The sequence below is a fragment of the Podarcis filfolensis genome (genome assembly GCF_964270895.1).
Source record: "Podarcis filfolensis genome assembly, chromosome: 3".
Lineage (NCBI taxonomy): Eukaryota > Metazoa > Chordata > Lepidosauria > Squamata > Lacertidae > Podarcis > Podarcis filfolensis.
The window spans coordinates 57968531-57983648 of record NC_139606.1 but is presented as its reverse complement, the minus strand read 5'-3'; the positions used below and the strand labels follow the sequence as shown (position 1 = coordinate 57983648).

The 15118-nt window shown below is 40.8% G+C and overlaps 1 protein-coding gene and 1 long non-coding RNA gene across 3 annotated transcripts in view; one reads left to right on the top strand and one right to left on the bottom strand.

Annotated features, from left to right (window-relative positions):
• Positions 1-15118, top strand: part of THEMIS (thymocyte selection associated) — a 68694-nt gene that overhangs the window by 8247 nt on the left and 45329 nt on the right. The window contains exons 2-3 of the mRNA XM_083607703.1: positions 6840-7001; positions 9575-10033. Of these exons, the coding sequence (XP_083463829.1) occupies positions 6840-7001; positions 9575-10033 (621 nt within the window). The remainder of the gene's footprint in view (positions 1-6839; positions 7002-9574; positions 10034-15118) is intronic.
• The window catches only part of LOC310760018, a 43967-nt gene continuing 29926 nt past the window's right edge, over positions 1078-15118 (bottom strand). For both annotated transcript variants that reach the window (XR_014546687.1, XR_014546688.1), the window contains exons 3-4: positions 2632-2698; positions 1078-1864 (exon numbers count right to left, since the gene is read on the bottom strand). This is a non-coding gene — a long non-coding RNA (uncharacterized lncRNA). The remainder of the gene's footprint in view (positions 1865-2631; positions 2699-15118) is intronic.

The window sequence follows — 15118 nt, the reverse complement described above, 5'->3', positions numbered from 1 at the left end:
ACTTGAGAAGATGGGCTACATTTCCATAAGTAATGTCATTTGTATTTACTTACCACACATGTGGTAATGGGCAATGTGTCAATTCTGCACTCAAGGCAGTTTAAAATGTAAAATAATGGCATGCAGTCTAATAGACATTCCTGAATCAGCAGGATCACTGATGAGACTCTGTAAACACATCTGCAGTATGTATGCATGTAGGAAATTTTTGCATGTTATAAAGAAACACATATATAGGGTGGAGTAACATGCGGGTGGTAGACAGAATACAAAAGAGAAAAAGAGGTAAAGAGGAAAATAGGGAAATTCAGGTCCCAATTATTTCATAAATATACATAAGGTGGGAGTGGTGTCGAAACATCTGATTTTGCGAGGCTGAAATACAAAATAGTAAGAGTCAACTCCTGATACAACCTACAACTTTTGATCTGCCCCATCACCACTGGAATATGGCCTCAATAGCAGGGACGCAGGTGGCACTGTGGCCTAAACCACTAGGCCAGTGGTGTCCAAACTTTTTTCAAAGAGGGCCAGATTTGATGAAGTGAAGGGCCGTGAGGACCGACCAAAAGACCAACCAAAGTTGTTGCACCACATTTTTTAGGATTGAAATTATTGAGCTTTTTTGAAGGTTGAAGTTGTTGAGGTTTTTTTAGGATTTTACCCCAAAAACTGCCAAAGGGGCCGGAATAGGCCCCCAAAATGAACTTTGGACATGCCTGCACTAAGCCTTTTGGGCTTGCCGATCAGAACGTCAGCAGTTCAAATCCCCGCGACATGGTGAGCTCCCGTTGCTCTGTCCCAACTCCTGCCAACCTAGCAGTATGAAAGCACGCCAGTGCAAGTAGATAAATAGGTAACAGTGTTTCTGTATGCTCTGGCTTCCGTCACAGTGTTTCGTTGCACCAGAAGCAGTTTAGTCATGCTGGCCACACGACCCGGAAAGCTGTCTGTGGACAAACGCCGGCTCCCTCGGTCTGAAAGCGAGATGAGCGCCACAATCCCATAGTCATATTTGACTGGACTTAACCATCCGGGGGTGCTTTACGTTTACCTTTTTACCTTTTTCTTTTTTTTTACCTATGGCCCCAATAAGGTTTTCCACAAGGGGAAGTGGCCATTTAGCTGAAAACTGTTCCCGCTCCATGGCATCGCCTTCCCCTCTTACGCCTGCTGATTATGATGGGAGAAAGGAGTTAATGGGGACAGAGTGTGAACCTTTGTCACCTTAAAAGCAAAGGCTTAGGAGTAAACCCTACACAAATCCTGAGTGGAGTCCTAAGGGTGGCATCTTGTTATGCCTCCTCCTGGCAACTCCTGCAGCCAAGCTGGTGTCAAACGTATTGCTCTGCTTTCCTTTGGACCACACCAGCAATGTCAGAAGGGGGTTCTTGTTGTGTGGGTAGCTCAGAACCACCATACACACTACCTAGGCTTGTGCCCCAGGGAGGTCACTTCAGTGCTTCTAACATGGTAGTTTGACTTGACCCCTAGTAGCATACTCCATTCTCTCTTGAGACCAACAACATTCAGTTTCAGTAAGTACCATTGCCCTTGACCCAGATTAGCTTCCCTCAAGTTGGAAACTTCTGCTTGCCTTGAAGAAGCACTGTTTGCAAATCTCTTCACTTGTGGCAAAAGGTGTTATTTCCCTTCTATGTAAGTCATTGCCTTCTAAGTCATTACCATGCCAGGAACTGGTAATTCAGGATTTCCTGATCGACTTTTGGGTGATCTGAAGCAGATTGGGAAGGATTCCTGACTCCCTGTTGTTTAACAATGGCAACTGGGAGCTCAGGTCTGGCACTCAAAACAAATTCCAGCACTCTTTTGCAACTGACTGCTTCTGGTGACTCTCAGGGTTCTAGGAAGAAACAAAATAAATCTTGAAAGACTGAACTCTGCCCACTCTTTACTTTTCTAGGCATGTGCAAGTACCCACTGAAACCATGTGCCTCTTGCCAGTCCTCTCCCTACTTTCCACTCTTGAAATAGCTCAGAGAGATCTAAGTGTGTCTGCAAAGAACATTCCAGACTTTTCCTTGCATTCTAGGGAAAGTAGGCAGGGAAAAGAACTTCTGGGCAGGCTCAGTCTAGGTTGTTCCTGTCTTTCTGCTGCAGGTAGCATAAAGGAAATTGGAATGTTGTGGACAGCAGTGGCTGTGTTTCCTATCACCCACCTGGAAGAGATAAAAATGGTCCATTTATATGAGTAGCTGCTAAATGGCTTTCTACCCACACATATGCCATGAGATGCATTGAGTATTACCTGCTACTAGCAATGGGTTGTTTTGACTCCTTACTTTTCACAGGCTTAAAGAAAAAAGGTTCATAACTCAAAACTCTGTACACTCGTCAGGAAACAGTTTGTGTTTCTCAAACTATTTTGTTGTGTTGGTTTTTTTAAAAAAAAATAGGGAGCTGAGCGCTACCGCAGCTGTTTAAACGTGGCTAGCCCCACCCACCAGCCAGCCCTATTGGTTGGCTGGAAGGCTTGGTCACAGCAGCAGAAGCAATCAGGAGCAGGGAGCCAAATACGCTTCCCTGCCCCTGCGGGAGGCTGCTCTGGCTCACAACCCCTCCCCTCTAGGAGGAGGAGAGGCCTTCTCTGCTGGACCCTGTGTTTCTCACCTGCTTAGAGGCAGAATTGGGGCACCAGTCAACAGGGCCTGCCAGCAAGCAAGACAAGCAACTTCTGCTCCCTGGCCTGAGAAAGCAGAAAGGAAACAGCTGAGACATGATAAAGCTGTTGACCTGGAGACTTAACAACTCCTCACAACTTGGGAGGAGGGAAGGAACCTAAGAGGGGGGCAATTGGCTGGAGCCCTGGCTGAGCATCAGGTGAAAATTGATGCTTAACTGCACACCTGGCTGGGAAACTTTCCCAGAAGCCTGTCATATTGCATCTTCTGAGAATCAGCTTATTTAGATGCTGCAGATGATTAACAGACAAGAATATTTATTCATTTCATTGATACCACTTGTCACAGAGCATACCATTCCAAAATGTTTGCCAGCAGGCAAAGTGGCATGGGCAAGGATTGTCTGTGTTGAATGGCACATGGAATTGTGGAGCTAGAAGGGACCCAAGGGTCATCTACCCAACCTCCTGCAATGCAGGAATCACAATTAAAGAATTCTAGACAGATGGCAATCCAACCCCTGCTTAAAAACCTCCAGTGAAGGAGAATGCACCAGCTTTGGAGGTAACCTGTTCATGACTGATCAGGCCTTGCCTTGACAAATACTGTGAGATCATTCAGCATAGCAGAGTACAAGGCAACAGAAACAGAATAACAGGATGTACGGTAGCTTCTGAGATGCACGACAAAATGCCCTTTGAAGATGAGGAATGCTTATAACACACATCACAAGTGATAAAACCAGTGCTGCAGACAATGGCTTAGGGGGCGTTTCACTCACCCCCACCTCCACCTGCCTACCACCATTTTTTACTTACTCCCATCAGCACTCATCTGTTTAGCAGCAGTTAGAGACTGATTCCCTATTGGAGGTTACTTTGTTGTTATGTGTGGATGCATCTGTTTTTGCTTCACTTCTATCTTACTGGGTCAATAGTTCTTAAGCCATAAGGGAGGAACGCAGGTTCCTAGTCCTGCTTGCAGACTTTATTGTGCATCTGCTTTGCCACTGTGAGAACACGATGGTGGACAAGATGGGCCTGTGTCTTGATCTAGCAGGGTTCTTCTTATGTTCTTATACCATAAAATTGAGGTTCAAAAAAACAGAAATCAAGCAAGCTTGAGGAAAACATGTAGCACTTTGGCTAAAAATATTTGGTTCCTTTATCTCGGTCCTGGAGGTGCTGCTAAACATGATAAGAGGGGACCGATTTGTAAAAGGCATTCAGGTCGGAGCCAAACAATATAAATTGAAAGCCTTTGCAGATGATTTGGTTCTAACTTTACAGGAGCCGGAATCCAGTATGAAAAGAGCTTTGGAATTGATTAAAGAATTTGGTCATGTGGCGGGATTTAGACTAAACAGGGTAAAAACTAAAGTATTAGAGAAGAATTTAACTCCAATGGAAAAGGATAGGTTTCAGAATGAAACAGGTTTAATGGTGGTTAAGAAAGTGAAATACCTAGGGATCAATATGACGGCGAAAAATTTGAACTTATTTAAAGAGAACTATGAGAAATGTTGGGCAGAAGTTAAAAAAGACTTGGAAATCTGGTCTAACTTGAAGCTTTCCTTGTTGGGTCGAATTGCAGCTATAAAAATGAATGTATTGCCTAAAATGCTATTTTTATTTCAATCCTTGCAAATTTTGGACAAGATGGATTGTTTCAAGAAGTGGCAGAGAGACATCTCTAGATTTGTCTGGCAGGGCAAGAAACCTAGAATTAAGTTTAAAATTTTAACTGATGCAAAAGAAAGAGGTGGATTTGCCCTGCCAGACCTTAAATTGTACTATGAATCAGCAGCATTCTGCTGGCTGAAAGACTGGCTGCTTCTTGAAAATACAGACATTTTGGATTTGGAAGGTTTTAATAATGTTTTTGGGTGGCATGCATATCTTTGGTACGACAAGGTTAAAGCTCATAAGGCATTCAAAAACCATATTGTCAGAAAATCTTTGTTTAATGTCTGGATAAGATATAAAGACCTGCTGGAAAGTAAAACCCCAAGGTGGTTGTCACCTATGGAAGCTAAGGCTCAGAAAAAGCTCAATATGGAGGCTAAATGGCCAAAATATTGGGAAATTTTGGAACAAGAAGGTGACAGATTGAAACTGCAGAGTTTTGAAAAATTAAAAGACAAAGTGCGAGATTGGCTTCATTACTATCAAATAAGAGAGGCCTATAATTTGGATAGAAAAATTGGCTTCCAGGTGGATAAATCGAAATTGGAAACAGAACTGTTAGAACCAAAAACTAAGATTTTGTCAAAGATGTATAACTTGCTGTTGAAATGGAACACGCAGGATGAAACGGTCAAATCAGCAATGATCAAATGGGCGCAGGATCTAGGTCATAATATTATGTTTGCTGATTGGGAGCAGTTGTGGACCACCGGTATGAAATTTACGGCATGTATTGCCTTAAAGGAGAACATTATGAAAATGATTTATAGGTGGTACATGACCCCAGTCAAGCTTGCTAAAATTTATCACCTGCCTGACAATAAATGTTGGAAATGTAAAGAAGCTGAGGGAACATTCTTTCACCTCTGGTGGACTTGCCCAAGAGTTAAGGCTTACTGGGAAATGATATATAATGAACTTAAGAAAGTACTTAAAAGCACCTTCCCCAAGAAACCAGAGGCCTTTCTCTTGGGCATAGTTGGCCAATGGGTGCCAAAGAAAGATAGAACATTCTTTATGTATGCAACAACAGCAGCAAGAATACTTTTAGCTAAATATTGGAAGACACAGGATATACCCACCGTGGAGGAATGGCAGACGCAAGTGATAGACTACATGGAGATGGCTGAAATGACTGGCAGAATCCGTGACCAGGGAGAAGAATCGATGGAACAGGACTGGAAAAAGTTTAAGGACTATCTACAAAAATACTGTAAAATCTTTGAGTGTCAATAGGATGTGGGAAGTAAAAGTAACAGGGTTTGTGTGACTTTGGCCAAAGGTGTGTGAAAAGAAGAATCTAAGAAAAAAAAGGATAAGGGGTTATGAACAGAACAATATTATGTCATATTTTATAAGATGAGGTACGGATTAAAATAATGGAAAATGGGGACATAATAATTAGAATATAACATTAAGTATGGTTGAAACAAGGTTTTGAATTTGCTGAATCTGATTGGAGTAAAGTGGAACACAAAAAAGGGGGATGTGAGGAGGTCAAGACAGAGGGGCATGGAACTTTATAAATTTAAGAAAGAGTGTTTTTCTTTTTTCTGTTTTTCTATCTTTCTTCTTTCATTTTTTTCTTTTTTCTGTTACATATTGTTGTTTTTCTTGAGCTTTATGTATGGAAATGATACATTTTGAAATGATGAATTCTTTGTTTTGTAAAACTTTAATAAATATGTATTTAAAAAAAAAAAAAATATTTGGTTCCTACATCCACGATGAAGAAAGGAAATGGACCGGAAGCAGGTTGTGTGGATAAATAGTTCCAATTCTGAACTAGATACTAGCTACATTGAAGAAAATATGTCAGAGAAGCTTGCACTTTCTCTCCTCTGAGGTCCACCTCACACTTTCAGAACTAAGAAGATGGACTACTAGCAAGTTTCGAAATGTTGTTTATGTTCTAACTTACCTTGATATTCATGGGTACTTCTAGGTGCCCTATTTATTGCGCATTCATCCCAACTTGTTTGCCAGGATGATGTTGTGTTCAAGCAAATGTTAACCCACACTTTCCAGTACATTTTCCTGCCACTATCCTTATCACAAAAAGTTATATCTTTGCACATGGCAACAAGAAGTATCATTGAACTACGAATTTAGTTGATTAGTTTTATCAGAACGTAAGTGATGGAACTTTCTGCTAATGTTCCATTTTTCTTGTCAAGGCTCTGTATGCTGACTTGATTGTTGCTTATTAGTAATTGATCTTTCTTATTGTTGTTTTACATTTGAAAATCAATAAAATACATTTAAAAAACAAAAGTAACATCTTTTGAAGTAGCAGGTTTGCTGCACAAGACCTCACAGTCTCCTATAATGGCACAACCTGAAATTGCTGTTTTGTGATTTAATCCCACACAGAAGGGGAGATAGGCTGCAAGTGCCTTCGGTGTAAACCAAACTACCAGGAATCTAGGAGGGGAAGAGTAACAAAGAATGCTTGTAAACTGCCATGAACAATCCATAAAATATTTATGTTTATCTTTATGTTCTCCTTTAGGTTCAATTTATGAAAAGTGTGGCCATGAATGTTGCTTGTCAACTGGAGACGTGATTAAAGTTGTTGGATTAAAAGTTAAGAAAGTCCTGGCAAGCAACTGTGAAAGTGAAGATGATGCTAGCTTCTGCTCCACTACAGTTGAGCTACCTTTACATTTTCCAGGTACAGTTTGAATATTTTCTGGTTAGATAAGGAAACCAAAAAAGTAAATAAAAACAGAATTAGACACTTCTGTAGTACCTATTGCAGTCTGTTTCATTTGCAATGTGCTTGAGGTTATAATGAAGACACTTCAATTAGTGATACTTTCTACTCAATCTTATATCAGAGATGGACAAAATGTGCACAATTATGTCTCTGAAGTAAAAGAAAAATACTAAAGCAAAACAAGTTTGTATAATAGATCATTTCATGACCTGTGCAGTTAAATGTCCCACATCATAAAATAAACAAGGCTTCTCTCAGTTTGAACCTCTTATTGATTAAAACTGATCCCCATGAATTAATCACCCAAGACTCTACTTGATTAACACACACTGTTTCATTTAATGTTGTCCAAAATTATCCTTTACAAATAGGGGATACCATGTGCTATTTGTTTTTTTCATGTATGATGCATGAAGTGCTGCACACCAAAATAATAAAAATCACAAAATGTAAATGCAACAAAAACAAAATGTTAAACCAATAACCCAACCATAACTGTACACAAATGGAGGATTACAAAAATAAATAAACTCCTTATAATTTCAACAGTATACTGATTGAACTACATGCTAAGCAAAATATGTTGGCATTAAAATCACCTACATCTTCTGCCTTTCTCTGTCTCTATGTAATGCCATAAAATACAGGTCATTGTCACACTGCCATTTTTTCTTCTTGCTATGTGTGTGGTCCAGAGTAGCTTTTGTACCGTTTGTAACACAGAGAGAAAACAAGAAATGGGTGCATTCAGTGTCAGCTTCTCTGCAACATGCAATTCCAGTTAGAGATGCTTCAAAAGAGATGTTATAGTGCAGCTGAGTCATAAGTTATAGTTTAATTGCACAGCTAAATTAAATCCCACTGCTATGTTCTCTAAACTTCCCTTTGAATCTTCCTCTAAGAGAAAACCACTCTACCCAAATGTACATATGTACTGAACATTTTCTTTCTGTTATAGCTTTAACAAAACAATCCCAATGGGTATGATTAACATGGAAATAAAGATGCCCTTTAGGTACTGCAGTTGCAGAAGCTGCTGTATCTAGTAATATTTCAATGTTGCAATTAGAGCTGAACAACCAGGTGGGTCTACTGCCTAAGCACAGAATTCATGCTAGTAGTTTGGCTATCCATCATTTTCTTCTCCCCACTTTTTTTTTACTTCTGTATTAGATCTGAGTATGCAAATTAATATAGTGCCTGTTAAAAGGATAATTAATATGACTCGTAGACCTTAATCTGCCAGTATTGTTGCATGCTCCCGAAAGCTATGGGTTGTATTCTTCATATCACTAAGCAAATTGTTCCAACAGCACAAGGATTTCTATTTTTGCAATGGAACTTTATCCCCATCTCTCTCCCCCCCCCCCCGCCATGCACCCCTGAAATTTGTTCTATGGGTTCATCCAACCCTCTGGAGCAGGGCGTGTACAGGGGGGAAGAGTCTTCTTATGCTAACACAATTATTTTGTTGAATCCCAAAGCTGGTTCCTCTTTTCCTTCTAACAATCAGGAAAAACTGGCTCGGCTCTCTTCTGAGCCATTGCTGCAAACAAAGTACCCATAACCCACCAAACACTTGTCACTCACCATTGCCTCCCATCAAAGTGCTTCCCTTTCCGCAGGCCATCAAACAAGGGAAGGGGGGAGGGAGGAGAAGGACTGACTACTTTAGCACCCAAGAAAACAACTGAAGATATATATATATATATTTAAAGTTAAACTCAGAAAGAGGCAGGAACAGTGCCGGATTTATGTATAAGCTAAACAAGCTATAGCTTAGAGCCCCACTCTCTTGGGGCCCCCAAAAAATGTAAAAGGAAAAAACCTGGATGTACATTTCCAAAATATAAGATAAAAAAACTAATAGAATAAAACCTACATGCAGCAACAGTGGCAAATGGCTTCAGATACCTATTAGGTCCATAAATGACCATATAGCATATGTTCAACACAAAAAACAGCAACAATTGGTTGTTGACAAAGGACAGCTGGACATATAAAGGGCCCCATTACCTTCAGTAGCTTAGGGCCTCATCCGGCTCTGGGGATGAAAGATTACCAGTATATACTTACACATACGTACATAGATAACCAAGTTTTTTCACTGCTAGATACAGTTTTAAAAACACACATGAAAATGTGCTACAATCCACTTTTTTTCCCTTGGCACAAATTATTCACACACACAGAAGTAGACACACATACACAAATGACATATATATTTCTGTACAAATAAAAGGAGAAATAATACAGATGGCTCTTTGAAAGGTTATCATTTTTAAAATGTCATTTCCCTGGTTTTATACAAAGATCCTGAGTTCAGATGATACCTGTGATTATGTTAGCAATTTGAACTGCAAACATTTTACAAGGTTATTATTTCATGAATTTGTTTTCATCCTCAACCAATGCCCCCATTCTTGGGTACCAAGGAAATTATAACTACGAATGTTAAGTATTGGATACTTTTTTAATGTTTGCATCATTTCAAGACACTTTTCTTGAATAAAAATGTTCCTTTGAAGGTCTTTGCAGGATAGTGGCTGATAAAACACCGTATGTTAGCGTTGAAGAAATTGTGAAAAAAGTTTTGATTGGATCAACACAACTGCAACATCCCTGCTTCTATTGCTCTAAGGATATAAAAGTAGAAAACCTGACCATCAAATGGGGTGAGAAGATCATATTCAACTCTGTGGAAGTCAGCAATGGGATATTGACTGTACACTGTAGATTAATGAGGGATGGCCAACTCCATGCCTTTGTATTGCCAATTTCACAAGAAGGTGATTTCTATGAATGGGAAGATGACCAGACTTATACACTGAAAGAGATTGCCAAATGGAAAATTCCAAAGAGCAGAAGTCGGAGAGTGACATTTACTCATATCTGCAAAGCTAGGAACTCTACCAACTTGCTTCCTCTGGATTTTGATGGCTGCATTGTTCTGACACCAATATATGAAGTACAAGCAGTGATGAAATGTAAGTTAATTACTGTCTTTGTCAACTATCTCGGCCTGATTAACAACATACTCAAAAGTGAAACTGAAAGATTTACAGATCAGTTTCAGATGTTGTTTGCAGTTCCCTCAAAATATCCTGAGAACTGTAGAGTACTGGAAATTGGAGCTCTGGAATTTGGAGGTTTGTAGGGGATAAACCACTGCTCCCAGGAAATGTGCTTTAAAGCTATAGGTGTGTATACAGCTTCTGAATTTACCATATCAGAATTTACTGTGTGTTTGCAGCTGTTTGCATTCTCATTTAATTTGCATGGACCATTCAACGTTACCTTCAAAGAGCATCAGTCTTGATGCTTCTGCCCTGTAAATACCTGATATTGGGATAGTCCAACAATTTGGGGGAAATTAGGCTGCAAATCTTCACTCAAGGTCTCAGACAATTTGTTTTGGTGTTTTTAGGTGGGTGGATCAATCATTACTTCCTGCTACTTCCCTTAAAGTGCTTTTGTTTCTTTTCTGGCTATGCTCTTAACTATTTCTGGTGCTCTCCTGAATGGAAGAGCATAACCCTCAGATTTGCACAAAACCAGAAAACTGCACAAGTAAACCACATTATAAAATTCTGCAATATTGCAGAGCAATCTGAAAAGTTTGTATTGAGAATTTACAATTGCTTTCATTTATTTTCCAGCCATGTTCTTAACTATTTCAGGTGTGCTCCTGAATGGAGGAGCTTAGCCTTATATATATATTTTGATTCCTTGGTTTTGCACAAAACCGGAAAACTGCAAATGTGTGTGCTGAGAATGAAAAACTAGATGTCAGGAAGAAGAGTTCTAACCTAGTCTTCCTCCTGAAAGACCTAAAACAATTTGAATAAATGGCTTACTTTGATCCATTGTTCGTTTGGGGGGGGGAGGGGAAGGAGTTATGTGAATATCCCTCCCACCTTCTTTTTCTTAACCCAATGGGGACAAGTCCTTTTTGAACATGTAACAAAGGTCTATTTTTATTTTAAAAAATTAAATGTCTGAAGTAGATATAAGTAGGGTCTTAAAAAAAAATTCTCAGGAGTTCTATGGATCTTTTAAAGTGACTTTCTTATGCTCTCAGAAAAGATTCTCTCATTCTCCTTGGTGCTCATTCTTTTATAGTTCCCTCTGTGTAGCTTTTCCCCACCCTCCTTTGCCCTTTTCTGTGTTTAACCTTGAGCTTTGGTGCTAAGAGTTTTCTTTTAGATATTTTCTTATAGACAAATTCATGGAGCCTGTCAATGGCTACCTTCACTGTCAGAGGCAATGTGCCTCTGGATAACAATTGCTGGGAGTCACAGGTAGATATAGTGATACTGTGCTCATATCTGGCTTGCAAGTTCCCTGCAAATATCTGGTCAGTATCCTATGAGAACAGGATGCTAGAACAGATGGGCCACTACCCTGGTCCAGAAGGCTGTTCTTATGTATTGGTGGGGATCATAAGAGCCACAGTTCTCAAAATAATATGGAAACATAGAGGGTGGATGTGGAGTTGTAAATAAAGGTGCACAAGGAAGAAAAGGGAGAACCTATGATGTAGAGAAAATATATAGGAAAACTTGTTCCTGTATCATTCCTGAAAGGTGCTGTCATGTAGGCTGAATAACTGCTGTGTGCCTCACTTGCTTCCTTTAAGGCACCAAGTTCAGGTGCCGTTGAACATGTGGCTATTGAAGGACATCCTGACATCATTCTATTAGGCATTTCTCCATTTTATGCTGCAGGCTTCACTGTCCTGGTCCACATATAATACTAAGTCAATTCCTGCATTCATGCAATGCAGGGTGACCCTTGGGGGTACCTTCCAACTCTATGATTCTATGAAACATATGGACTACTAGAGAGGAGGCCATGAGCTCTTTGCTGCTCCCCACTCCTCAGTCATTCTGCTGCTGTGCTCTGATAAGCCAAGCCATGTTTTGGCTTAGCATATTACCTAAACCTGGGCTCATGGTTTTGCTTCCTCCAGACTAGGGGTGGATAAATCTCCATTTTGGGTTCTCTCATTTTTTTTCATTTTTCCAGTCTTAAGTTCAGTTCTCCATATTACCATATCTGTTTGCAATTTTCTTTTTTTCTTTTAAGTTCCCATAAAAATGCATTGGCATTTTAGTGTGAATTTATCATAATATGCACATTTTGTATACACAGTATCACATTTTGCAAAGCAATTTTCCCAATATAATGCATTTCCCCATGCTATTTTTACTAATACATGTATATTTTTACACCTTAACTGCCTGGTGAACTATGCTCCGAAATTCAGAGAAGTAAGAATTTTGAAGGATGATTGTGTTTCAGTTCATGTTGTTTCAGAAAGTGCAAATAAAATGTGAATTGAATTGAACTTCTCTCCCATCCTTACTCCAGACAAACCATGAGTTGTAACCAATGTTAAACCATGGTAGAGCCCTAACATTAGACAAAGTGAGGTAGTGGCCTCAGATGGCAGATGTTGGAGGGCTGAAAGTGGCAATGAAGTGTTGGAGGGCAGAGCTGTGAGTGCCACATGGCCTTGTATTCCCAGAGCTAGGCTGTTCAGGTCCTGCTTGCTGGAATCCCCAAGTCATCTGGTTGGCCACTGTGAGAACAGGATACTCGACTAGATGGGCCATTGACCTGATCCATCAGGCTTTTCTTATGTTCTTACTGCTGCTCTCAGATGTGGTGGAAAACACTGTTCCATCCCATGTGTTGAAGTAAGATCCAGCTGTCTGTCTGGTTGGCTTTTAAATGTAGAATGTGGTGGTGGGGATGCCTCAGGCAACAAAAGGTCTCTGACTTGCATTCATCCTGACGTAGAACAGCTCCCATAAATTGTGTCTTTCCGAGTCAGGAAATCAGGCAGAGGAACCAAGACATTAACAGAACAGCAATATTCAGTTTGCCTACAACACAGTCTAGGCCATGGTGACTGAAAGACGTCAACAGGAAAGAGGCACACAAAAATATCCAGAGTGTTCCAGGAGGGGAAGGAAGTGGGTTTTTGAAAGTCACTGGTTTGCTTCACAGAGCCCAAAGGTTTATAAATATGCAATTCTGGTTTTAGATCAAGGTTTTTATTCAGCTTTTCACCGAAGTTGAGAAGCAGGGCCTAGGCCTTAAATTTAAGTTTCAGCTATTTGTCAGATACAATAATATTGTTTCACAGCCCTGTGTCCTAACATACACTTCGCTAGCTTTCCTATTTCCAATAATATCCATGTGTTTCACTGTGCATTCAACATAGAAATCGCAGGGAATATTTTCTAAACAACTTCTACAATGTGCTGTTTAGAAGCAACTCACTTTCATGTGATAGCGATTTGCTTTCTGAACTGTGAAAAATGGATTCCCACATTTTCTTTGAAATACTATATATACGCATGAGATGGCTGTATCAGACATGGCACACATTCTGTAAATAAAACAGCTGCTGTTAAGAGGGACTAATCAATTTTTAGCTGCTATCCAGAGCAGCAATGCTACTTCTTCACATCAACCCAAGTGCAAAGCTTACAGAAAATGTGGATTTGCATTTACCATGCCAGTCTTGTAAGCCTCAGCAATGTTGCTTAGAGTGGGCTCACTCACTCAAACATCAGAGCTGAGAGAAGGGCTCCTCCAATTTCTCACCTGGCACAGAATCTCCTCTCTCTGGCTTTTCTAATGGCTCATTACCTTCCCTTTGTCTTTGGTAAATGGCTGATCTCCCAGGTGATTTCATGAATACAGGAAGCTGGTTTGGACTACTGTATTTTAATATTTTGTTGAAAGCCGACCAGAGTGGCTGGGGAAACCCAGCCAGATGGGCGGGGTATAAATAATAAATTATTATTATTGTTCTAACACCTATCAGACCCAGTGGCTCTTGCCCCCCAAACCCATGACCCTGGCTGCTGGAGCCTGCTTAAGGACTGCCTCCAGTATTGGGACTGGTCCCCACCCCACAAGACCATCTTGAGCAGTTTATCTCACCCAATTCAGCAGAAGCCTGCTTCTCTTTTGGCTGCTCCTCTGGTGCCTTTCCCACCAGCACTGGCTGCTGCTCCACATGCACACATGCTCTCAGCTTTTCCTGCATGTTCTCACACACCTCCAGTTTTTCCTGTTGCAACCCTTTTTCTGGCACCTCCAGAGGCGCTGATTCAGCAGGCACCAAACTTCAATTCCTCCTTCTCTCCCTCTCCCACAGGAGAGGGGCAAAATCAATCAGAAGCTCCTTGGTTCTAGGCAGCCCATCGCTACTGACTGCATCCCTTTGTAGTCTAAGCCCCTGAGCTGCCAGTCCACACTCTGAATCGCTTTGGCCACGCAGTGCCAGATTATCAAATAGGCAGAGTAGGCACCAGCCTTTTTAGGGCCCCAAGACAGCAGATCAAAATAATATTGATTTGATCTTGAAAGAAAATTACAATCAAGCTTTCTAGTGTTAACCCACTAGAACACATGCACGAGCCCCCCAACCCTGAGATTTCGACTGCCTAGGGTTTAATCTGCCACAGGGTTTAATGTAGCACTGTACCCACCCCTTCCATATGGGTGCATAGGAGTCAACTCCTAGGGGACAAGGTCCCTTCTGCCCCCCTAAAATACTTGAGGCCCCCCTACGTTGATGGGCATTGTCACTCAAATGGGGGGTGCTGTGTCATGTGATTGATTATGCAGGGGGGTACCTGCCCCCCAATATTTAATGCAAGTTGGCACCTCTGTATTTGTGCCTCAAGGCCAGGCTCCTGGGTCATTCTTAACCCCTTGTAGCATCTCATCAGGCATGGCTCTCACCTCTCATGGAGTCACATTTTTCTCTCCAAATTTAAGGAGGCCTGTCATGTACTCTGCTTGCAATTGCTTCTTTTCATTGAACCACTGGTTCTACTACTCCATCTGTCACTGGTTCTGCTGGAGCATCAACTTGGAACTGCTCCAGGGATGTTGCTGTTTCTCCCTCCATTTTGACTCAAGCACACCTTGCTCTTGAGCCCTTCCTCCAGGAAGCACACATCTTACTCCTGAAACCAGTGTTGCAAAATGATAGCATTCTCATAAGTTTTGAGCTGAAATCATTAAAGGGATTATACAGTTAATAC